The following is a 24,275-nucleotide window of genomic DNA, read 5'->3' as shown; positions in this document are numbered from 1 at the left end:
CCCTGGTTTCCTATTCCAGACAGAGCAGTCCTTAGCCCCGTGACTCTTGCCTGAAATACACTGCTTCCAGAAGTGCCAGGAAAGGGCAAAGGGGAACAGAGAGCCCCCTGAGAGCCTTTACAGGTATAGAAATATCTGCAATAAAAAGAAGGAGGGGGAGAAGAAAAGGTTGAAATGACATGGGAATACTATTCACTCCTTTGCAGTATAACGATCAATAGCATAAATCTGATTTTTTTTAAAGACAAAAATAAAAATGACCTTTCTAAAGAGAGCATATGGCTAGAACTTTTCCAGGTCCCAACAAGTTAAGATAAACCTTTCAAATCTCTATCTGAGGTATCATGTAGTGATTTAAAAATATGAATTATGCATAGATATTAACACTTCAGAGATTACTTAACCTTCATTTACCTATCCAGAATCAAATATTACATTCTCTGCTGCTTTTTCATGAGCAAAAAATGTGTTATTTTACTTGTGTGTACCTGGTTATCTTTAAACTTCGTTAGTAAAAATGGGATACCATCAGTTTGCGGACAAGTCTCTTGAACTCAGTTCCTAGCCTGGAAATAATCTGCTTTCCCATATCTTTTAAAATGTTTTTTGTTGTTTATTTGGCTCTGGCTCAGTAGCTTTTTAGTTTACACATTTAAGTGGAATCTGTTTATTTACAAAAGAAAATTAAATCATATCACATTTACACAAAGGCCTAGGTTTTATGTTTCAATAGCATCATTTTGTTAAAAGATTCCTATATTAAGCACAGAAGTGTTTGATGGCAGCAGAGCAAGTGCTATACATTTTTTCTTATCTGAAGCTATTCACACTTAACCTAAGAATTAGATAAATGAGGAAGCCGCATGTCTCCCGGGTATCCTATGCCATCCTGTCATCAGAATTAATCAAGATGATAATGAATACTCAGATTACAAAGAGATGGGAGTGCTCAGGACCAATAATTATTTTTAGAGATCGTAATCTAGGTCAAATCCAATTTCCTATTTTTGACAGGTGGCAAAAAAATTGTCAAATTAATGGAAGGGGATATGGAAATCTTGGTAATCAAAGGGGAGCACGTCTCCGTTCTGCCTAAAACGGTGCGTGAGAAAAGAAGGGGAGCACCTTATCCTTGGGGGGAGGCTTCACAGGGAGCCCCGACGTCTCGGAAACAGCAGCCGTTCCCTGCATGGGAACAGGAGCTGCATTTGTCAGAAAGACCAGGGTTCAACCCCAAAACACCACGGCCCGGTGAAGCCAACGGAGAGACGGGACCTGGCTCGCTCCGAACCGAAGGCGCCTCCTCGCACGCGGGTTTTCCTCTGATCCCAGGCTCCAGCTTCGGAGCTGTCCTGAGAAGGGGGCTGGAAAGAGCTAAAGCCAACAGCCCAACTGATGCAGGGACGTGCCAAGGAAACACGACGCTAAAATGGAGTTAAACCTGTGAACGGGGTGAATAACAGCCTCCTTAAATACATTCTCGGCAAAGAGGCAGACCCCGGCGGGAGCGCGGTCATTGACAGGTAAGAGTGAAAAGGGAATGACAGATGAACTTTAATATTGCTGCAGGCCTAAATGATTTCCGTGCCTCGGGGGAAGGGGAGCAGGACTGAAATTTTAAAAGGTTCTCTCGGATCGCACTGGAGCGGGTAATAAGGAGAGAGACCTACCGAAAGCAAACAGAACTAGCAGGACCTCGAAGGTGCAGAGAAATGAGAAACACGACCAAAAAAAAAAGCACCCCCACAAAACTCGCTCTAAACAGGGACAGGAGGAAGGCTTTGTAGGAGAGACTTTCCTAAGAGGATGCAGCACAATGAACAGGAAAAGATGGTGTCGCTAGCGGAGAAGGCAGGAGGGAAGTGGGAATCAAGACCGTATGTCCGTGTCCCCTATGCAAGCCGGTGGCTCCCAGTTCCCCCAGATGCCATATGGGGCACAGCCCCTCGGCGCACGGGGGCGGCAGGGGCCGGTGCTGCAGCCCCACGAGCAGCCCCAAGTCCGCCTGGGCGAAACGCAGCCGTGAATTGGCATGAAATATTCGCTTAGGCTTTTCTTGTTTCGTCTCTCGTTTGCAGAGAGGAGAGAAAAGGCACCTCACTGAAGGCATCCAACCTTTCGGGTCATGAACAGCCTCCAGAAGAGACATTTCTGCGTTTGCCGAAGCAGCGGCGCTCAGCGCTGAGCCCAGCGGTGCCCTCGGGACCTCCTTTGCCACTGCCCCGGGGAGCTGCTGGATCCGGCCCCTATAACATGCTCTTTGCTATTCTGCAAAAAGGGACATTTCAAATCCTGCACCCCAACATATTTTCAGGAAATAAATATGTTAGCAAGAAATAATGCCTCGTTGCCAAGGGCCCCCAGGTGATAATAATTAACTGCAGATATTGGATAATGAAATCTAAGTCAAAACAATGAGCCGAAGGACAAGGCTAAGGTTATTATGTTGTGGTTAAATATGCAAGTCTTCAAACTTGGAAGTAAAGGGTTTGTTTATCTGTTATGTAAGCAGGACTTGGAAAAGTTTATGATGTTCTTGACTATTCCTCCTCTGATTTAAGAGCTTCCATTTGGCAAATGATGACAGGAAACTGCGTGTTTATCTGTTAGCAGCCCCAACTGGCTTTCTGAAATGAGTGGTTTTTTTTTTTTTTTTGGTTTGGAATTTTTTAGTATAATCACAGAAAATTAGGCATCGAGCTTCTGATCGCATTAATGAGAGCTTTGAGGCTTAATCTCATCTACTGCGCTTGAAAAACATGTTCTACTAGGCCCTGTGATATGTTTTATAGCTATGATTTTTCCATGATATTTGCCCACCACGATAAATAAGGCATGCTATTTTTTTCAAAATATCCATAAATAAAGGGGATTGGTTTGAGGTTTCAGAGACAAATTCTTTCTTTTTAATGAGCCCTGCCCATCTCTGCCTTGTAAGTACACAAACGGAGAAGAATAAGAACAGAGTCTAGCATGCACCAATTACTCATCTTTGCTTGCTTATGATTCAGCAGCATATAAATTATCTCTAGAAAGAAGACAAACACACGCAGAAGCATTATAGTGAGAGCGCAGCTCACTAAGACCTTTGCAGGAGAGATTTTGCAAAGACAGTAATCAAACTCTCACGTAGCTGCACTAAGGCAATTTCAGAGGGATGCATATTTTAAAAGTCCAGCATTGCCAATAAAAGCAGAGGGAGCATGTTAGGTGACAAATTCACAGCTATTTCACAATAGCTGTGAAAAAATAGGGGCTCCACATTTAAGAAGAAGCAAACAACGCTTTGTGAAATTCTGTGGTAAGACTTGCAGCGTTGTTGAGAAGCACGTCAGAACTGATGCTATCACAGGCAGAAGAAGAGACAAAACTAGGCTGTTGCTACAAACAGGATAGTTTCTTTAACACTAGAAATGTTATTGTAATAAATCTGCGGGCACCTTAACTTCATGGATGTCACTGCATTGCAAATCACAGCTGCTGAGAACAGCCTGGCTGTAGTGGAGAGAAAAATCACTCTCTGTGAACTGCAGGAAAATCTCTGCTGAGGTCTCTAGAAAGCAGCTGAGGAATTTGGAGGAAATGCAATGGATATTAGTGGGACAGATGTGCACTAGCTGTTTGGGCTTACTTACATTGGGGCATACTGGTAGAGAACCCAAAGTACAAAAGGAGATTGCTAATCCTCTTGTTGGAGTCCTTGGTGGGAAACCCATCTCTGTAGGGGTTTGCATGTGCTTTTGTGTGCAGGCTCTAATGTACAGTGGATGATACCAGGACTAAAGTTGTTAATAATTATAAACAAGCAGCATCAACAAAGAAATAATGGTTTTAGTGCTCTCCATTGCGTAACTATCAGTTCTAGAGGACCCACATTTTTTCCTGAGCTGGTCAAAATGTCCCAGTGGTCAGAGATGAGCTAGTCTTTGCAAGTATAAAATGTGTGAGTCACCTGAAAGAATACTAAGCAGTTTTGGGGGAAGCCCTTTTACCCCCAAGTGTCTTAATGTAGCACCTTGAAGCCACTTACAAGTGTTTCAAAATCACTTAAATACCCTAGGTGCCTGGGCCCAAAGCAAGCTCTTCTTCTTTGCACTCAACTTCTGTATTTTTTCAAGCCAGCAAAGCCTATTGTGTGGCCACTGTTGATTCAGTTGTGGAAGAAAAGACCTGCCATCTTTTAGGCTTTCATTTTGTAAAGATTGGAAGTTGTGTAGGAAGTTCAGATAAAAGAGATGGAGCTGTCCTCTGAAGCTTAGCTTCTCTCTCAAGAAATCCCTTAATTTTGTCCAAGACCGTGGAACAGTTACCTGCACAATCAAAACCAAGAAGGGAATGTAAAGCAGCCATGTAAGCTTAAGGAGCTTTGATTTTAAGTGTCAGTCCCTTGGACATGGATTCAAAGCCCTGATAAGAGGGCTTTTCTCCACACAACACATTTTTATGCAGTAAGACTCTACCACCGTACTTTGCAGATGCTGAACATGTGCAAAGTGTTCAATAAGCCATTTGGTAATCCAGGGAAGAAAAATCTACTGAGGGTTACTAAACGTGAATCTACCACTCCTGGCTCAGGAGGTCCCTGAGCCACAGATTTCTGAAGGCGGAGAGGATATGGGGGATGTATTGCTACCTTTGCGCTTGTCTCTTCCCTGGGTGTGTGCTCTCTCACGCAGGAGACAGGAGGCTGGGCTAGACGGGCCTCTAACGAGACCTGGGATGACCAGTCTGCAAAGAGAGAGCAACTGATCCCAGCAAGAATGGTAAAGACTTTCGAACCAAGCAAGTAACAACACCGTTAAATCTTGGCCGCTTGCAGCGGCCCACCAAAATGCTTGACGAAAGGGTCCCATTTCTCTCAAGAGGTACTGGGGAGGCAATGGGAGAGGGGAACGAATCTTCGTGTACAGCAGGCCACTTTTTGCCTCTCAGCATCTGACTATGCTTACCCTGGAGGCATTAAACAAGATCTGAAAGAAAGTAGCTTTTCATTTCCTTTTCTCTGTAGCTGAGGCCCCAGCGTTTGAACAAGAACATTTTAAATTTTGTTTGCAGCAGTGCATTTCCATGCTATCTACTTTGCTTTGAGTTAAGTTGACTCTAGAAGCAAGGAAAAACAACAGTGAGAGCCAAACGCTAATCTATGTTAGATATAATAGAGAAACACAGGGATAAGCCAAGGCAACAGGAGTTTGAAAATAGTATCAAAGTGAGAGTTTTTGGCAGGTATTTAATATTTAGGAGGGCAAACTTAGGGAAATAAAGAATCCAGGGATAAAAACTGAAAAAAAATATTTTGGAAGAGTAATATTCTAAAATATTAAAAAAAGTCAGTAAAAGTTCGGGAGCAAGAAATAATACAGACACTGAGGAGGAGAGCTTTGTGAAAGAAGTATGCAAAGATCTGAGGTTACTGGAAAGAGATGCTGGGGTGGCTACCAAGCAAGAATACTCAAAGCCACTTACAGTTTTCAGGGGAAATGCAAGGGCAGAAAGGCAGTGTTAATGCTAGGCAAAGGGGCTAAGGGGAACCAGCAAGGATTCTGCAAATATATCAAAAGAAAAAAAAATACTAAAGTGACACCAGATTCCATTAACAAATGAGGAAGAGAAAGAAATTAATGACTTAAAAATGGCTGAGACTCTCAACTCCTTTGTTAGATCTATCTTTAAGATGAAGAATGCATAAATGAAACTTGAATAATTAGTAAGGGGTGAAGACACTGTTAGAATCACTACTGATAAAGATCTGTTAATGGAGAATTTGGAAAATGCAAACAAAGGCAAAGTTAACAGAATTTAAAAGCATTAGCTAACAAAGTGGAAGAACCTAGGTCGTTTCTAGGGGAAACCAAGGAGAACTGGGGATGTAGCAAAAAGCTGAGGAAACGCATGTATAATGCCGATTTAGAAACCAAAAGAGGAAGTAACAGTGATGCTCTGATCACTGCACTCAGACTTGGAAGCCTCTGTCTGAGCTACTAAACCACATTTGCAATGGCCACAGCCAATTTTCTCCCAGTTCTGTGGGCCCTCAGCTGCCTGGTCCTGCAAGCTGCAGTGACGCACAGCTGACCCCCTTTTGGTCCCACTTGCCCCCAGTTTGGGGGCCTCTCAGCTGCCAGATGCACCTTCCTGCAGCCAAAGCCACTGAGCCCATTTTTAAAAGGAGCTTTGCACCAGCAGAGCAGCACAACTGGGCAGAGCAACCAACCCAGCAAACCTAAATCCCAGCAGGGCGATAGGACAGAAATACAAAGAGGGAGGAAAAGAAAGGACATTGATCCCCATGGCATCCCTCGCATTTAGTGGAAATACTGGTTGTGACTTTGCTTCCCTGAAGGATAACAGAGCCTTGAGCAGAGAGCTGGATGATTTCTAAAAATACATGTTCTGCTGGGCAGTGTTTTGCAATCAAAATCTGATCTAGTTTATGACTAAAGGGGTGGAGTGGGCTATGCAGCTAGGAAGCAAAACCTTTTGTTGAAACGATTTGAGGTTGGCACTGATACTTGGGTTCGCTCTGCATCATACCTTGTGCACAGATGGCATCATGTGGTTAAGCAGTATCAATCTTAGGGAGCAATATTTTATATATTAATATTTATATCTGTAAGTTGATAATGACAGTTGTGATTGCTACATGATTATACATAATACATCTGTTTACATAATTAATAACAACACTAGAAAATATTCACCTTTTTACCTAATGATGAACAGATTGATTTTCTGTCTACACAGGTTATTATTTCTCCTTCTAAGTGGAAGCATGTGTGGTCTGGATGGATGTTAATCCAGACCCATCTCACTAATTTTCCTGGGGGTTTAGGAATGAGTAAAGACTCTGGTGTGGCACTAGCAGAGCAATGTATACCGCTAAAAGGGAAGATGTTATATTACCACTTCTGTTTCCTTCTGGATAGGTCCCGTTCCTAGTCGGGCTGGAGGTCGGATGCCGTAGGCCAGTGGAGGAGGATCCCCCTGAAGACATCTGGGCAGGACGATGGCTGCAGGCGGACGAAGAGCCTGCGGCAAGACGCCCGTCGGCGGGGCTTGGCCGCGTGCTGTACATGGAGCTCACGCAGCCGCAGGCCGAGTCGGCAGGGTCCACGCTGTAGCGCTTCGCGTTCGCGGGATCGGCCAGGTAATCCTCAGGTACCGCTGTTTCTGCTCAGGAAGCCGAGAAGGAGAAGAGATCAGTAAAATGGAAGCCGTTTTTATTTTATTATTTACAGCCTTACAAATACATATATATTTTTGCCAGCACTCTCGTTTTTTTGGCAAAAAGTGGAGCTCTATTTCCAGTTACTCATACAGCCCAGAGGTATCGTTGCTGAGCATTAATAACTAATGAAGCACAAATGCATAAGTAATAATAAGTAATGACAAGTGATAAGTAACGAGGCACAACAGCTCGGGAGTCAGCAGAGTCGCGACAGGGAAGGCTGGGCTTGAGACGACTCTTCGGCGTCCGTGTTGGTTCACAACGATATTCTCTGCGCAGTCCCAGGGCACTCACCGGCAGGCCCCGAAGGAGGACAGTCTCATTTGCCTAATGGTGCTCCAGGAATACTGCGGTTTTATAGCTATTGCTCTCTCTGTCTTTCATTTAAAAACATAGAAGTTGAAGGTAAGGAGGACAACTGGACAGGCAATTTATCGCTTATTAATGCCTGACATCCAATAGGAAGAAAAAAAAAGGTAATAAACCAAAGTGTTCTGGCTGCAATTACCAAAATTCATCAGAAAATGTACTCAGCTCCAGACATCCATCAGGTCCTGTATTCCACAGGGAAAAGAGACATGGTGACTCAGGAGCACTCCACAGGTTTGTTACTGGTGGAGATGTACTGGTGGAGCTGAGCCGCTCAGAGCCGGTTCAGGTTCAGGTTCAGACACACGCGCTGGCATCGCAAATGCAAACCACTGCTCTGATCTGTTCCTCTTCAGCTACGTACTTCTGGAACGGTAACCATTTAATCACAGTTTCCTTTCCTCTGCACGATAGTTTCATACTGAGTAGGTGGGGTAGGTGTAACGTTTCCTACTCACAGGTGGATTTTCACCTGCTTCCAACTTTGCCAAGATACATCCATTTGGGGTGGGCTGGGCTGGGCTACACCTGGTGCCTGCCTCAGGCCAAACCGGTCTGCAAACTTTCAGCCAGAATCGTTCAGCTCCTTCCAGAAGGCAGGGAAGGAAAAAGTGCTTTATTCTTCAGTGTTAAAATCAAACTTAAAATGCTGCTGACCTCTCCTTTGTGAAGTGCTAGTGCCCCCCTGACATCAGGGTCAGGTGAAGCATATGTGTTGCTCGTGGGCCTTGTGGAGTGGCACGAGGCTGGAGAGCCTCAGGAGTCACAAGTGCAACCCCAAGTTTTGCAGTACAATTTTTTTTTTTTTTTTTTTTACCAGTTCCCCTCAGACTTGGGTGCTACTACCAGCTCCCTGCCACCTCCTTTGGCTGGACTGCACAAGCTCCATGTCTCTGCCCCATTTTCCATGCCTGGCTAGTCTCAATCTCCTCCCAGCAAGACTTGTCCAAGCGCATTCTTGCATTTTTTGTCTTGGTGAAACATAATAATAGCCTTTTTTCCCGTCTTGCCAGGCTCTTCCTCCACGTCAGTCACCCTGCCCTTCTCCCTGCCAAATCAGCCCACCAGGCTCATCTCCATCCCCACCACCACAGGTGGGATGCACCACATCTCCCCACTGCCAGGGAGCTCTGGCCAGGGCTGAGCGGGGAAAGGAAAGCACCCGCCAGGCTCCTCCCTGCAACAACCTGACCTGTCTCAAAGCCTTGCCTTTTTCTTGGGGCTGCAATTTGAGGGTCCTGTAGATTCTTGGAGGGGAGAAAGAGGGAAATCAGGCTTCCTTTGTGTTCCCCCAGTGACACGTCTCTTTCCTTGCCTGAGGTCACATTTTCCTTCTGAGGTATTGCATAGCCTTGTCGAGTAATTGGTAGCATTTATGCCATAATATACACTCCAGACCCCAAATCCTATGGCTAATACACACTGAGGCTGTATATAATATGTTTTTTTCTTCCAGTTTACATTTTTACTCTTCTCCCTTAAAAAATCCTTGGTGGTTGCATAGAATAGTTGATATTAAACAAATAAGATTTAGGTTAACAAGTCAAATACTCAAAAGTTGGTCCATGCAGGCATCCTTGTTCATGGGTCATGCCATAATCTTTTGTTACATGATTACCTGGCTTTTCATTTGTTTACTGCCATCTTTTAAAGCTTTGTCTTATTTTGGGCCAAGGCTGGATTCACTATAAAGCAAACATCAGATATGAAGGGTGGTCTTAAATATGACGTTTCCTACTTTTGGGCACTTGCCTTTGCAACTGCAAGCAATTTTCTTTTAACAGCATTTTTTTGCCTGACACAATTTGGATTCTTACAGCATACGTTCAGGTATCCTGCTGCTTTCTGCCAGGGCTTTCTGAGCTTGATTCTTGCACAAATACAAATACAGTGTAATTCAGATGAATGCAGCAAAGTTCTGCTAACATAATACTAGCGTTAGAGAAATGGGAATCAGACACTCTGAACCTTTCTCCTTAGCTTCCAACAGATGCCAAAATTGTATAGCAATTGAGCTAAATACCTTGCTTTTCGGACTCCTCCCAATAAACCAAAGAAAATCTCATCAAGCCTTCTCATTCAAAGGAATTTAATTACTGTGTAGAACACTTGCAATAAAAGCCTCTTACGCATAAAGAAGACAGCCCTTTTGGTAGCATCCTGCCTGCACCACATGGAATAATTATGCCTCTTGTGAATCATTACCTCTTTATTCCAGGAAAAGAATGCTCTTTTAATATGATTACAATATGAAGAAGATACAGACTATCAAAACAACAAACAGAACATTAAAAGAGCACTGCTAGATAAATAGCATACAGCTATTATTACTATGGATATCAATGACTCCAAAATTTGCAAGTGGACACTGGGGATTTTTTGGCTGATGTCAGCATTCTCAGTAGTATGTATAAAATAAGTCCTACACTGATGAATTCCCCCATGGAAGGACACCTACGAGCTGTGTAAGACATTATGATTAGGAGCCAGACAATGTCAGTTATGTCCTGACTCTACCTAAGACTCTTTTCTTGATCTAGGTGAATTTATTCCACCTTTCTCTGCTTTGGGCTCCTCAAGAAAGGAAAATCTGAAAAGTGACATTCTTGTTGCCATTAGACAGTGGAAGAGTCTCAAGCAGCCAGGTTGAAAAACAAGCCTTTTAAGAGTCTTCAAGTCGATATGTCTTGTCAGTCGGCTAGAAGAGCAACGAACCAGAGAGTCACTTCCCCGATCAGGAGGAGCTCTTGACAAAATGCAAGCCATGGTTAGATTAAGGAAAAATAGACTGTGCTTTCAAGTACGTGTGGTTAAACGTTTTGACTGATATAGCTTCTGTGCTCCCCGCTGAGTGCAGGCTGCTTTGTAAAGCTGCACTAGCTGATGCACCCTGTGCAACCGCATCTTCTAGCTAGGACATGTCAGTCAACAACTGGGGCCATGCTCACACGCTGCCCAGGGGAGGGCACCCTGGGATGGGACATGCTCAAAGCCTCCACACGCACAGCCTAACTCCACACACAGGATGCAACGTTAGTTCACAGAACTGCAGGACCACAGAATGGCTGAGGTGGGAAGGGACCTCTGGAGATCATCTAGTCCAATTTCTCTGCTCAAAGCAGGGTCACCTAGAGCAGGAAGCCCAGTACAACATCTAGTTAGGGTCTGAGTCTCTCTAAAGATGTAGTTTTACAGTGGATAAGTAAGCAAGAGGTTTGTCCTGTCAAAGAAATCACCCTCCATTGACTTGTAAAACTATTGCATTTCACAGGAAAGAATGCAGGGTCTAGCAGAAACACTGGTGAGAGATGAGTATTTCCAGACATCAGGTGGGGATGTCGTGAGTCTTTTGTCTATGTAGCAGTCTTTGCCCTGACCGCAGCGCAGACCTCTGTGGAAGAAGTTTCCTCCCACCCCTGGTAATACTGCTGCCTCCTTATCCTCCACAGCAACCCCCTTCCCAAGAGTAACAGTGCACATTTGTCAAGGTAGGCTTTCACTGCATCTATGTGCTTTTGGTGATGGGGCAAAGCGACACCCATGCATGCTTTCCTCACCCTGTCTCTGTACATCTGCTCCCTTCTTTGCCCTCAGACAGGATGGGATGAAGAGCGGTTCCCAGAGTGCGCTTCAGCCCTGGGTGGGGGTGATCTGAATTCTGAAACTGAATTTTTCCTGCTCCAATCAGTTATCTAGAGCTAGGTGGGAGATGCCTGACACATTGCCTTCCTCCCAGCACTGCTTTCCCTTGGTTTGATCAAGTGAGGAGCTTGAGGCCCAGACTAGAGCCCGTCCCTGCAGGTCTGTGTCACTGCAGGACCCAGCCAGGGTGCCAATTCTGGGCGCTGCTTACAATCTGCACTGCCATTGCTTTAAGAAAAGAAATCTCTAGACTTCAAAGCTTGACATCATGACCCGAATGCAAGTGACGCTAGAACGTATGTCCCCATTGGTAGAATAAATGATATTCTTCCGGAATGAATAATTTTCAGAGGGAGAGACTGCACAGAGCAGTACGAAAGGGGGGGTATTTTCTCTGTGTGCCCTGCAGTGGCCTTCCACCCCCAGCAGAGCTCCCCATGCGTGGCAAGCAGGCCCACGGGACGTCAGCTGCACAGAGATTTGTTATCCCACCAGCACTTCATGGCAGGAGGAGGCAGGTGCACTTCATGCCCCCATACCAGAAGCTCGGAGAGTGTCGGGGGACATGAAGGAGAAGATGTGACTGGGAACCATCGGTATGCATTTAGCAAGGTAAATCTTGCCTGACCAATTTGATTACGCTCTATTGTAAAATGTCCGGATTTCTGGGCAGGGACATCATTCACCTTGATTTTGCCAGTTTTTAAACACCATCTCAGGTGCTGGGGGTTGTAGCAGACAGTGAGCTGTGTGTGAATCAGCTGGGGGCCCTGACAGCAGGGGCCAACAGCATCCAGGGCTGCATTAACAGCAGCACAGCCCGCAGGTTGGGGACAGCGATTATCCCCTTGCACTCAGCGCTCATGAGAGCGCATGTAGGTACTGTGTCATTTTGGTCTCCCCAGTGCGAGACAGACATTGCCAAACTGGAGCGAGTTCAGCGTAGGTCAGGACAGGCAGGGGCTGGAGCACTTGTGCTGCAACACCTGCAGGGAGGTCAACCAAGAAGATGAAGCCAGGCTTTTCACTGATGGATGGTGGAAAGTAAGAGACCAAGAAAAGAAATGAAACAAGAGCAATTCAAACTGATAAAAGGAGAAATGTTTTCCCTATGAGGACAGTGAGGCAGTGGAGCAGGTTGCCCAGAGAGGTTGTGTCATCTCCATCGTTGAAGGATTTCAAGATCTGACTGGACAAAGTCCTGAGCAACTCAGTCTGATCCCATGGTTGACCCTGCTTGAGCAGATGACTGGATTAGAGAAGTCCTGGGGTCCCCTCCAACCTCAGTTATCCTCTGATCCTATGATCAATGTCTTCTCCACTCTGAGAAGCCACCCCATGGGGTGAGGGAGGACTGCAGCAAGGGCACATGCAACAGGGGCCCAGAGGCTGCATTACCATGGCACAAGAGGCAGCAAGAGGGACAGGCTCTGCTGGCTGGAAGTTCCCAAAGACTTTTGGGGTTCATATTTCTCTATCTTCCTGTTAGTCTGCACCACAAAGAAGAAGCTGCACGAGTCAGGACTCAAGCAAGGATCTGTATGAAAGTATCTGCATTTTGTAAGCTCCCAGAGGGCCTTGTAAAATGCATGGCTTTCACAGCTACTAATCCCACTTTGACCAATTAGGGAAAAACATTTTCTGAAGACATATTGAGGTTTACAATGCAATAGTTTCATAAATCTGTAGTTCAGCCCTTCTGTGTTCTGTTGCACTACTATATTTTATTTTCTAGGTAGTCAGCAGAAGAGCGCACACCACTGAAAAATTAGTATGCAATGTCTTACAGCAGGTTATGTGAAAGAACTGCTTGCAGCCTTTACTTTGAGCACAATAGTCTCCATTACAATTGTTCACCGACGTGGGGTGATCAAGCCATTTTGAATTAGTTTTCCTTTCCATAAATGGCCCAAAGGTGACTAGTTTGGAAAGTCCAAGGCTGTAATACACAGCACACTTAAGCTCAGCAAAGGAGGAAAGAAAAATGACCTGCTTCCCAATCTAAAATACAAGTTTCCTTAGCAGGGATTCTTAAAGTAGCAACTTCTAGGTTTCCCAGCAAGGCTCCTGAATATGTACCACTGAGAGTTAAACAACAGCCTGAAACCTTGGAGAGAGAAGCTCAAATCCCAGCTCTGTTACAGACCTCTGGGGTGACCTTGGGCAAGCCAGCCGTCATTTCTGGACCCCAGCTCTCCATTAGGATGAAGAATATTTATCCTGTCTCTCACATTTATGACATGTAAGTTCTTTGCCTCTGGGGTATTTGCATGTCACTGCAGTGTGCCACATGGAGGTATACTGTATGCATGTATACAGAATGTATATAATGGATCTTTGGTAGCATCTGGGAATAGGGATGCTCCAGAAACACAAAAAAATTGTATCTCCCACTGTGCATTAGAAAATCAGTTTCAAGCCAGGCAGGAAATGGAGAGCAGAGTACACCCAGGAAGGATGATTCTTAGTCGACGTTTTCTTAGGTAAATCTAATCTCTCACTTTTCTTGTTTAGTTTTTCTAAAATAAAATTAAATCAACTAAAACCTTTCCTTCCTCCTTCCTCTATCTGCACTCCAGAGTTACTCCTTTCCTCTCCAGTCTGTCCTATCTCCTCCCAGGCCAAATATAAGTGCTCTTGCCACTTTCCTCACTTGCTCCTGCTCCTATGTCTCTCCCATGTGTTAAATCCTCCTCTCCCTCGATGTATCAGACTTAGGCCCTTCCCTTGACTTCCTGTATATCCCCCACGTCCTGTTCCTCCCTGTACTCTTCCCCATGATCTCTTTCCACTGCTTCTTCCATCGCATTCCCACATTTTGACCTTGCACCAACTCTAATTTTGTTCTCCCATGCCAGCAACGTCACCCTTTTCTATTTTACCAGCTCCTTTTCCATTTGCCTTTTCTGTTTTGCCTCCTCCTGCCATGCTGACCTGCATATCCCTTTCTTCCACAGATTGTTCCCATTCAATTCATCTCACCTGTTCATTCATCTGTCTATTCCTTTCCTGACGCCATCAGGCCTTGAATTTGCCCAAAGGTTGATGCTTGGACAGCAGAACCTGACGTTGGAGTAGATTTACCAGCAAACTTAGACCAGAGAGCCTGTAGCTGCCCACACCTAATTAAAAGGGTCTCTTTTGTACATCCACAGAGAAGCTACATCCAGGTAAAGCTTGTTCACGCCTCGCCCGGGAAGTCTGCGCTGAGGATAGATCCTTTGTTTTCACTATTTAATCTCCCCCTGACTTTGCTCCCACCACCCTTCCCATGGTGGGACAGCTGAGAGACAAAGGTGAGCCGGCGCCAGGGCATGCAGGGGCTGGATGCCAGCAACTGCACAGCGCTCAGGGAGAGGGAAAGCACTGATCAGCTTACCTGTGTATGCTTTTACACTTCACATAATACAGCAGTGTCTTAACTCCACACCCTGAGCCTCAAACAGAGCCTAGGGACAGTCAGTGGAGGCTGTGCTGAGGCAAGAAGTAACCTCTGTGGATCAGCATTCAGAGCGATGTTAGCAGTTTTGCATGGCATACAACTACCTTATTTTTAGTTGTTTTTAATAACAATGATGAATACCTCTGCCTGCAGCACAGCTCAGAAACCGTCTGTCTGAGGTCATCAACCCAGCTCCTACAGCTGGGGTATAAACTACAGACACCAGGAGTGAGGCACCCCTATGCCCGGAGACCAGGGCATGTACACTCAGTGCCCCGTACTTGGTCTAATGAACTGTGTCTAGACTTGGGCATCTTCCGTCTGACTTTCTGTCTCCACAATGCCAGTTAATCTACAAATGCTCTGGCTGAAGCTGCACAGAGGGAGCCTCTGCCAAGAAATCCCAAGCAAGGCTCTCAGAAGCAAAATCCATCAGCCAGGCTTCTTGGCAACACCATAACCCACCAATGTGATCCAGGGCAACGGGCTTGTGCCCTCCTTGCACTGTCCCTGCCGCACATGTTGCACAGGGAATGCTCATGGAAACCCTCACCAGCACTTTTGAGATAAACTGGAGATTTCATCTTGAATGCACCAGTAGCTTCCTGGGACACCTGCCCTTACTTCTAGATTAATACTTTTCTCTAGTATCATTTCATAACCCCTTACTCCGCTACCTACAAAGCTTTATCATTTTACTTGCTCTAATTAAATTCCCCATTAATGTCTTTCCCTCTCAGCCCATATAGATTTCTTCCCTTCTTTTCTCCAACACACTCTTCCTTTTTTATCTTTTCTTCTGTTCCTCATAGTGTTTGGTGATGGGCTTTGCCCTTTGACCCTTCCCTGTACCTTTTTAAGTGCTCTCATATTTTTTCTATAATGGCTTGACCAGATGTGAACTCTGTATTTTAAGCGGCATGATATCATAGCTTTTTCAGACATCTCCTCTGTTGTAGCTGGGGCCAGTCTTTTCTCGTCTCCCAGTTGTTTTAAGAGGAGCCAACTGCAATGTCAAAATCCCTTTAAAAGGTTCCTTGTATATTTTTACTTTCACTTGTATTTTATTCTTCCTGAGCTTGGTTCCAACTCCCTGCATGAGGGTGGCATTTGTCGTAGTCGTATGCCAGCGGAGGGGACAGTTTTAATCAGCTGCTGAGAGTCTCTGAAAAGAGGCCAAGTCCCACTAGCCAAAGTCACCCATTTTGCCCCCACGCTGAGCTTCGGTTTACTGATTTGCTCTTGCCAAGAGGTGAGTAAAAGAGATGTAGGGTCTGACCCAGGACCCTGTCTCACTCCAGTGTTTAGACAGTGAGAAACACTCTAATTGTTACAGTTCTTGTTAATAGGCTCCCTAATTAGCTATATTTCTCCTCCTTTCGTTGAGACCACTAGGAGCACGGCTTTACAAACCTGTGCAACTCTTTCATCAAACCTCATACCCATTTCTATTTTCTTTAGTTATGAAGTTTGGAGTGAGTCACCAGATGCTCTGTGGCTTGGTAAGCAATACGCTTCAAGGAGGAGCTCCAGGCAAATACCTGCTTTTTTCATGTGCGCTGGGGAGAGGGTCACAGCTATATTAACTGTCCATTAGGAAGCTTTTGATACAACATGTGCCTGTATTTAGAAGTGATAATTTTGTCTAATGAGCTTTAGTTAGCAAGGGTTAAATAACCTGCATCTCAGTCTTCATGTAAGAATTAAAAAAACATGGGAAAACGTAAAAAGCAAAGACAGAAATGCAGAGAAATTACTTCAGTGGAGTTTAACCATCATTTTCAACTCATCTAAACCTGAGATAATGGAGAGGAAAAGAACAGAGAAATCTAAATGGTATTTACCAGAAAGACATGCCTTAGTTCTGAACTGCTATCTTCTATTTGAACCTCAGCTCTTAAAAGATTACAAAATAACTTTTTCCTGTGTCTGTCAACCACCCTCATGCATTTCCATCCAGTCAGAAATAGACCTTACACCTTATCTTCCTTGTAGCGTAAGCATACATCTATCCAAAGACAAGAGCCTCCTGTGATGGATTAAGATTTCCAGTCTGCTGTGATTTGCTCTGGGATTACAACACCGGCTCTTTTCTTTTAGCTCCATTGCCGGTCCAGATGTGCAACACAACGGAAATATGACGTGGCCCCTTCACAGGCATTTCTGCGAGGTGTCAGCACCATGTGCTCGCTGGTGCACAGCTGGTCGGGAGCCAGCTCTCGCACCCCCATGCCTACTGCCCGGGCATACAGACGCTCCTCAGCGCTACACTGAAACAGGCATCGTCTTGCCGTGCCCTAGCTGCTAAAAAATACTCTGCGGTAACTGAAATGCAGAATTCCCCCAAGAGATGCTACCAGTCTAGTTGTTAACATCAAGAATCTGAATTTTACAACATCCAGTGTTGTCCTGATTACAAGGACTTCAGTGTAGGCAATTTTTTTCATTATTTGAACAATTTCCCTTGTGTGTTTGCAGGCTAGACAACAGGCACATTGTGTTTAATGCAGTAGAACCGGGAAATGAAGCTGGCTGGGAGCAGATCAACATGGTTTAATTGTCCAAACTGAGTATAAAGGTAGAGCAAAATCGCAAGCTAGCTGGTGACAAATAAATCAGGTTTAATAATAAAAGGTGTTCGTGTGTATAAATAACCCATAGAGAATCTTTTTAAAGGATTTGAGGATGATTGAATAAATGGAGACTTCTGAGTCCTATCTTACAGTGTAAGCAAATTGTTGATACTGAATATCCATGAGTGAAGGCAAAGGGGCTTCAATGACCTAGGAATTTGGCTTTTAAAAATTCTTACTTTGGTCTCTTCCTGCTGATTTCTGATCTTCACCTTTGACTTTATTTTACACCAAAGTATTCATCATGAAAAAGAAATTTATCAGAGATGTTTAGTTTGGTGTCTTAGCATAGGACTACCTTCTAGCAGAAGCTGGAGGTGCTTTATTCTCCAGGTAGTTTATAATGTATCCCATATGCAATAATATAATAATCATTGATTAGCAGTGTATACATAGTAGCATCCCCCCCATATATAGAATGCACTCTATGAAAACTGTTACATTATTTGGAAATTATGCATTCCTATGTATGCCATATACTAGGATTCTGTGCAGATTAAGTACTTAATGCATTTTTCTTCTATTATCATCATGGTGATTTTCCCTGAATTTTACTGGTCAGTACTGACTTAAAATATTTAATAGTGATTTTTTGCTTGGAAAACAAATTATTTGAGACATGTTAACTGAGATGTCTAGAGCAAAGTGTAGTAACTGAAAAATAAACTGCTACCCATTAGTTGCCTAATAATAACTAACAGCCTCATCCAGAAATTAGGCAGTGTATGTATAAAGTATGGGCTTGTGCATGTGTTTATATGCAAGTATAGGGTATTTTATAAAGTCTTTCTTCATTTCTCTCTGTCCAGTGCTGCAGCTGAGCTGTTCTTTCTGACTTTTTTTCTGGAGTTTCTCCTATCACATAGATACCACATGGCTGGGCCCTAAAGCCTCGGCTCCCTTAGTCCCCCTGGCTCCCCGTGGCTCCCCTGTGCTGCCAGGGAAGCTGGCCTTGCCCGGGGCTCACCCCCAGCGCTGCTGCATTTTCCTTAACTCCAGCTTCCCCGCTCAAGTCTGCTGAGCTGCTGCCTCCTCTTCATTTAAATCCCTCCTGCAACCTCACTCCTTCCTTGATGCCCACCATAAAGTGCTGCATTGCTCAAAACTTGCAGTGGTGGCTTATTTTCAGCGAGAGAAGAGGACACGCTGGGCTTGATCTGCTCTGGAGCAGTAACGCTCCTCACCTCGCAACCTTACCTTCCTCATTGCTGCTGGCTTTTTCCTGCCAGAAACACTGAGCTCCCTGCCTTCGTAGCCGCGTGATGTGCTCCCGTGACTCGCTTAATTGCTTTAATCTCCTGCTCTGCCCTCGTTTTGCCGACAGATGAATGTTCTCGAGGCAGATGCTGCATGTTACTACATTCCAAAAAGCACTTTGATGCACTCTGTATAATTACCACTAATAAATAAATCCTGAGGAGCTGGGGAGCACTGTTGATTTAACAGGGGCCAAGACTTTTCAAGAAAAAATGGATGTTTTATTTCCACAGAACTGGAAATGCAGTGGTGCAGGGGCTTCCATTTGCTCAGTAGCAAAATGAGGTTGGAAAGACAAAATAGGTAAAGGAGAAGGAGTCTTTTTATCTTTAAATTCAAAGGTTAAAAAAGAACGAAACACGGGGAAAAAATGAGCTGAAAAACTGAAGAACATCCAAGAAGAAATTAGTGAACTCCTCTGGAAAAAATTCAAACTCTGCTTTGAAACCTGTAAATTAAAATGGCTTAAACACCACACTCCCCTTTAGCCCATAGCAAATGGCTCCACTTCTTTCCCATGGAGATGGAAACCCAAACCCTGCTGCAGGCTGCACGCACAAAGCAGTTTCAGAAACTAGAGAATCGACAGTACGACGAGACCTTGGAGCCCTCTTATGCAGACTCACGAAACATGAGCAAGCCTATATCTCTCATCCAAAACATTCCTACTTCTGTGTTTAACTTAGCAAGCACTGGCTTTGGTGACCCTCATAGCTCCCCTATATTCCCAAATCCAAATTTTCTGTTATCTTGGTTACAACTGCAACCCTAAAGCAAGGAAATATGTATCTAATCGCCCACAGATTTTGTGGGCCAGCAGAGCATACAGTGACACATTGCATGTGGCTCACAAGTAATGTTATCTAACATGGCATGAACTGGTACAAGGTAAGGGTCTTCAGGATCATCTTTTCTCCCTGGCATCTGTGAAAAATCTAGTAGGTCGCAGTGGCTAATACACATTGCACTTGGACAGGTAGTAAATCTTTTGGCATCAGTTGCGGCCTGTTGCCTGTCCTACATCTGTTGATCTGACTGCTTGAAATACAGCCGTACTGGATCAGAGATTTTTGTATCAATATTTAACAGTCTAAGAACAAGTTTAGGAAGAGAAATTCAAGCTTGATTTTTCATTTAAACCATTTAAAACGAAGGCATTGACTACTAACTCCTAACACTGGACACCGCTTAAAGGACTCATATAGCCCTACAGAAAGAGGAAGCCCCTTTCAAGCTAAAACAGAGTCACAAACATGTGATTCACTGACCAGGGCTCTCAACGGTGTCTATGCATGCTCCTGCGTGTAGCTGGTCCCACGTTGGCCTTGCTCCGCACAAGCCATCGCTCTGAAAGCGTTGCTGGTTGAATAAAGAAGGGTACTTGTGCTTCGCCTCGCCTGTTGCTGCGTAAAGTGTTTAACCACTTGACTTTGAACAGGAGCTTTTCGAAAGTGATTTTTTTCCCCTACCCCAGACTGAGGAGGTAAAATAGCCTGAAGGAGGCTGGGAAGGAGGGTTTGGTTTGGACTTACAGTTGGAGGGTGTATCTGTTCATCCAAGGAAGCAAGACAGCTTTATTCCTTGGGATCCACAATTTTATAAACTTAAAGGCACAGAAAGGGATTTTTTTCTTCATGTGAGGGCTAATAAACAGTAATCACACAGCTTGTAGATCAGAAAGGCCAATGTATCCAGTCCTCTCAGTTCTATAAAATTCAGGCAAATTATACCATAGGTGACCTTCATCTGTCCCATACATTTCTTGTCTTGCAGTTTCTTGTCAGGGCAAGATTTGCCCCTTAGTGTACATTTCATTACTACACTAATCAGCTCTGTTGGTCTAGATTTAAGGAGCTCCAGTGCTAGACCCCCTACTACCACCTTCAGGAAAACACCTCACAGCTTAACAGATCTCACTGCAAGGAGCATTGCTTGACTCCCTCTTTTAAGTCACCCTCTTGTTTTGACTTTCTACCTCTCATACCATCCTAAGCAGTTTCTATCCCTCCCTGGGATTTTTGAACGACCAAATAAAATGCAGCTGAGCTGAATTTCCATCTCTTTCTGCTCTGCTGCAGAGTTACCACCTTTGATTTCAACTCAGGGAATCAGTCCTGCACCTCTGCTGCTACTGGGACCTCAAATCAGGGTGTCCTCGGGGTGGGACACCCTTCCATGAACCTGCCAGGGTTGGGTCCGGAAAGGGCTGATGCAAGGAAGGAAGAAATGCCTGCAGCCATTCCATCCTTCCTCTGCCCCGCTGCAAGCTCTGCAGTCAAGTGCCCCAAAGATGAGACAAACATTTTACATTAGACTTGACTGTGACTGAATGGCTCACGCAGTTCCTCTGCTCCCTCTTTAAGTGTGACCTTAATATTTTATTTATTGTTTAAGGGATAATGTTCATGGTAAGGGAATATATGAGGCAATAAATGGCCTTTGAAGGTAATTAAATGCTAAAGAGAGCTCAAGCAATAGCTTGATAGCCATAAAAGCCATTTATTCTGAGTGTGCTGTGAAGCCAGGAGCACTGTTCCTCATAGCATGCAACAAGACAAGATTAAACAAGTCACAGCACTAGGAAGGGGAAAGACAACATTTTTCTTGTCCTCCTAGGGCTTGAAATTTCAGAGCCACTGTTTATTTGGTACTTTGAGCAGAAAATACTTATCCTAACAATATATAGTTTTCTATCATGTTATTCTTTTTCCTAGCATGGTTTCAGAAGGGCTTTGGACTTGGTGCCAAGAATCATTGCCCTCATTGGAAAGATGCTGAAAGAAACGCATGGCAGGGAAGGGTGACCTGCTCGTGCAATCAATGGGAAAGTCTCTGACAAAATCCAGCTCCTGACTCCCAGCCTGGTGTCTTGCCAACCATGAGTCACCCTCTGTCAGTGCACTGCTATGGCACTTCTCATACAAGCTTTTCAAGTGCTTATATACGTGAGGAACTCACCCTCCTATATATACTGAGGCATGGATGTAGCATAAAGTGCTTCCACTGCTATGCTTCTGCTCCATATGGGGGCCCTACCTCCAGCCACTAGCAGAGCAAGAGGTTTTTTCCGCTGCAGATAGAGGTAGGGTATACCATATAGTATGTAACCATACAACAGGTCTCTCCAACATACATATTTGACCGGGATTTGGGAGAGGAGCAAGGCTAGAGGGCTCCTTCTTCACAGACTTTCCTGTCTTCCCCACTGCGGAGGACAAGGATAGATGGTGGCCACATGAGTCCTTGGGCAAAGCAGCAGCTGCAGCTACCACTTAAATGCAGCCATGCTCTCTGTGTGGAGCAAAGCAAATGTCTAACAACACAATGGAACGAAAACTGAACATTCAGGACAAAAAGAGCAAGGAAAGGATTGACTGATAGGAAAAAGCAGAGGATGCTTGTCAAGTTCAGTGCTTCCCACATGGGACAGCATCCTAGATTTTGTGAGAAACATTGCTTCAGTTTCTGCACCCACCATCAGAATGGCAAGAGGAAGTTTTATAGAAAACACAGCTCCTTCCAAAAAAATAACAGTCTAACATTGCATAGGTGCATATCAAGAGCATGTGCGTGCTCCAGAAATGTCTCTTTTCCATGCATGCACTAAGGCCTCTGTTGGCTCAGCATGGGAGGCCTAACAAAAGCTGAATGCAGATGGTGCAGTTGGGGGCACTTAACAGGGTACCCTCCGTGTTGGCATCTTATCCATGTAGCACCTGACACTTTACAGCAGTAACTGTAGAGTTTACCCAGATCTTGCCATCATTTTAACTCCAGCTTCACTGCCACTCACACAAAAAAGTTTGGGGTGCAGGGCTGGATGTGCTTTGAATCCAGGTGCCAGATGACATCTCAACCATCACTGAAACTCAGACATGAAGCCAGGCATCTCCATGGGTGAAGTCCTGGAAGTCGTTCCAGGAAGCTGCTCCCCACCATTGCTCTCACAAGCCAAGAAGTCCCCTCATAGCTGACAAAACTATCTGGGAGAAAGAGCTGTGGGATATGTCCCCAGACATGCCAAGTCATTGAAGCCACTGCCTTTAGGGGCAGGTTAGCGAGGGGCACTCATACCACGTGTAGGGTTGCTGGACTGCAATACGTGTTAGCAGGGCATACAGAGTGCAGGAGGCTCAGGTGCGAGGAAGGCAACATGCCGCCGACAAAATAACTGCAGAAGCGAGTGCTGCATGCAGCTTTGTGAGTGCGTCGTTCTCAGACACGTAAAACATCAGTCTAAGTGATATACGCATATATCAACAAATCCCACCTGGCCTTTATGGAGCAATTAGCATTTGGCAGTTTACTGTGAGCATAGGTGAGTAATGGCTTAGGGGCATGTGCTTCAGGGCAAGGTTAAAAGGTGCCTCCTGAACAGTATAAGTGGATTAATATGACTGGACACGATGTCGGCTTCTCCTTCCACTTCTGCGGATGTAAATCAAGAGTAACTGCGCTGAAGTCAATTAAATTCATTGGTTCACAAGGCTGAAAGGCACATGATTTTGAAAGAAAGAACATCTCCATTACAAGCTGGAGAACACCAATAATGAAAAATGTGGCAGCTTTCCACACTTCCCTGTGGTGCTTCATTATGGCGCCGCAGTGTTCACAAGACCTACTCAGACACAGAGGGTCTCCTAAACCCATCTGTGTGAAGAGCTCCCAGGGTCCTTCTCACTACTACGGCTACAGGGAAATTGCCTGCTGTGCTGGTGACACACACCGGTGGGGAGGGGGCCTGTTTCTGCCTGTGTGACCTTGCTGCAGAGAAACACTGGCTCCTGTGGAGATGGGAAGGGGACTCAGAGATTGCAGCATTGACGATAAACTCAGTGGTTCAAGCTCTGGCGCCTTAAACTGGAATTATTCCACTGGTGTCAGCAGAGCTACTGAATGTCATTATGAATAGGAACATAATTTTTTGGGTTGACTCCAGGAGAGAGCCGCGTGAAGGGTGGTAGGCCTGTCCATGTGCAGCACAGCCACAGACAGACTGCTCCTGAGCTGCCACGAGCTCCCTGGAGGAGAGGCAGGTTTTCCCCTCTCCAAAATACCCCATGGCAATGGCTTTACATATTGGAGCTAATTCCTCCTTTACTACCTTTGTGCCCACTCTGAGGCCGGCCAGCAATCTTGCAGATTGCCCAAATTATATACTAACTGTACCGAAACCAGCCCCAGCCTTCCAACCTACACCCTGGGGCACAATGCAAAATGCTCTACACCTTGTAACCAGGCTGCTCCCTTACTGACTTAAGCTCCCTGTCCTGCTTGTGTTAAAACACTAAACGAGACTAGCACCCAGTCTGGGATAAGCTGCTATGTGAGGTGTGTATGATGACAGAATTTGACACTCAACAGTCAAGAAACCTGGACATGTCAGAAAGCTTTTTCAAAAGGGAAAAATATATCTAAATTGTCTAAGAAAAGATAAATGCAAAGCAAAACAGTAATTTATAACCAGTGACTCCTGGAGCAGGATTAAAGTACACAGGCTCGCTAGCTGTCCCTCATATTTCCTATACAAATATGACGGTGAAGGTAAGTATGTTTTCTTTCGTGAGCTATTCAGTCCTAAAGAGCTGGAAATGATTCATGTGGAGCTGATATTATCCATTTCAAACTAATAGCAACAGGTTGCTGTGTAATAGCACTACACTCTGTCAGCCTCCTGTGTTGCATGGTAAGTGCCAGGGCTAAT

General features: G+C 44.8%; 1 protein-coding gene across 1 annotated transcript in view; it reads right to left on the bottom strand.

The window, feature by feature from the left end:
* The window catches only part of SCML4 (Scm polycomb group protein like 4), a 49,511-nt gene that overhangs the window by 7,208 nt on the left and 18,028 nt on the right, over positions 1-24,275 (bottom strand). Inside the window, exon 5 of the mRNA XM_062570991.1 lies at positions 6,907-7,173. Coding sequence (XP_062426975.1) covers positions 6,907-7,173 — 267 coding nt within the window. The remainder of the gene's footprint in view (positions 1-6,906; positions 7,174-24,275) is intronic.

The sequence above is a fragment of the Rhea pennata genome, chromosome 3, assembly GCF_028389875.1.
Source record: "Rhea pennata isolate bPtePen1 chromosome 3, bPtePen1.pri, whole genome shotgun sequence".
Classification (NCBI taxonomy): domain Eukaryota; kingdom Metazoa; phylum Chordata; class Aves; order Rheiformes; family Rheidae; genus Rhea; species Rhea pennata.
Note: the sequence above shows the minus strand (reverse complement) of the source record. Positions and strands in the feature narration are given on the sequence as shown.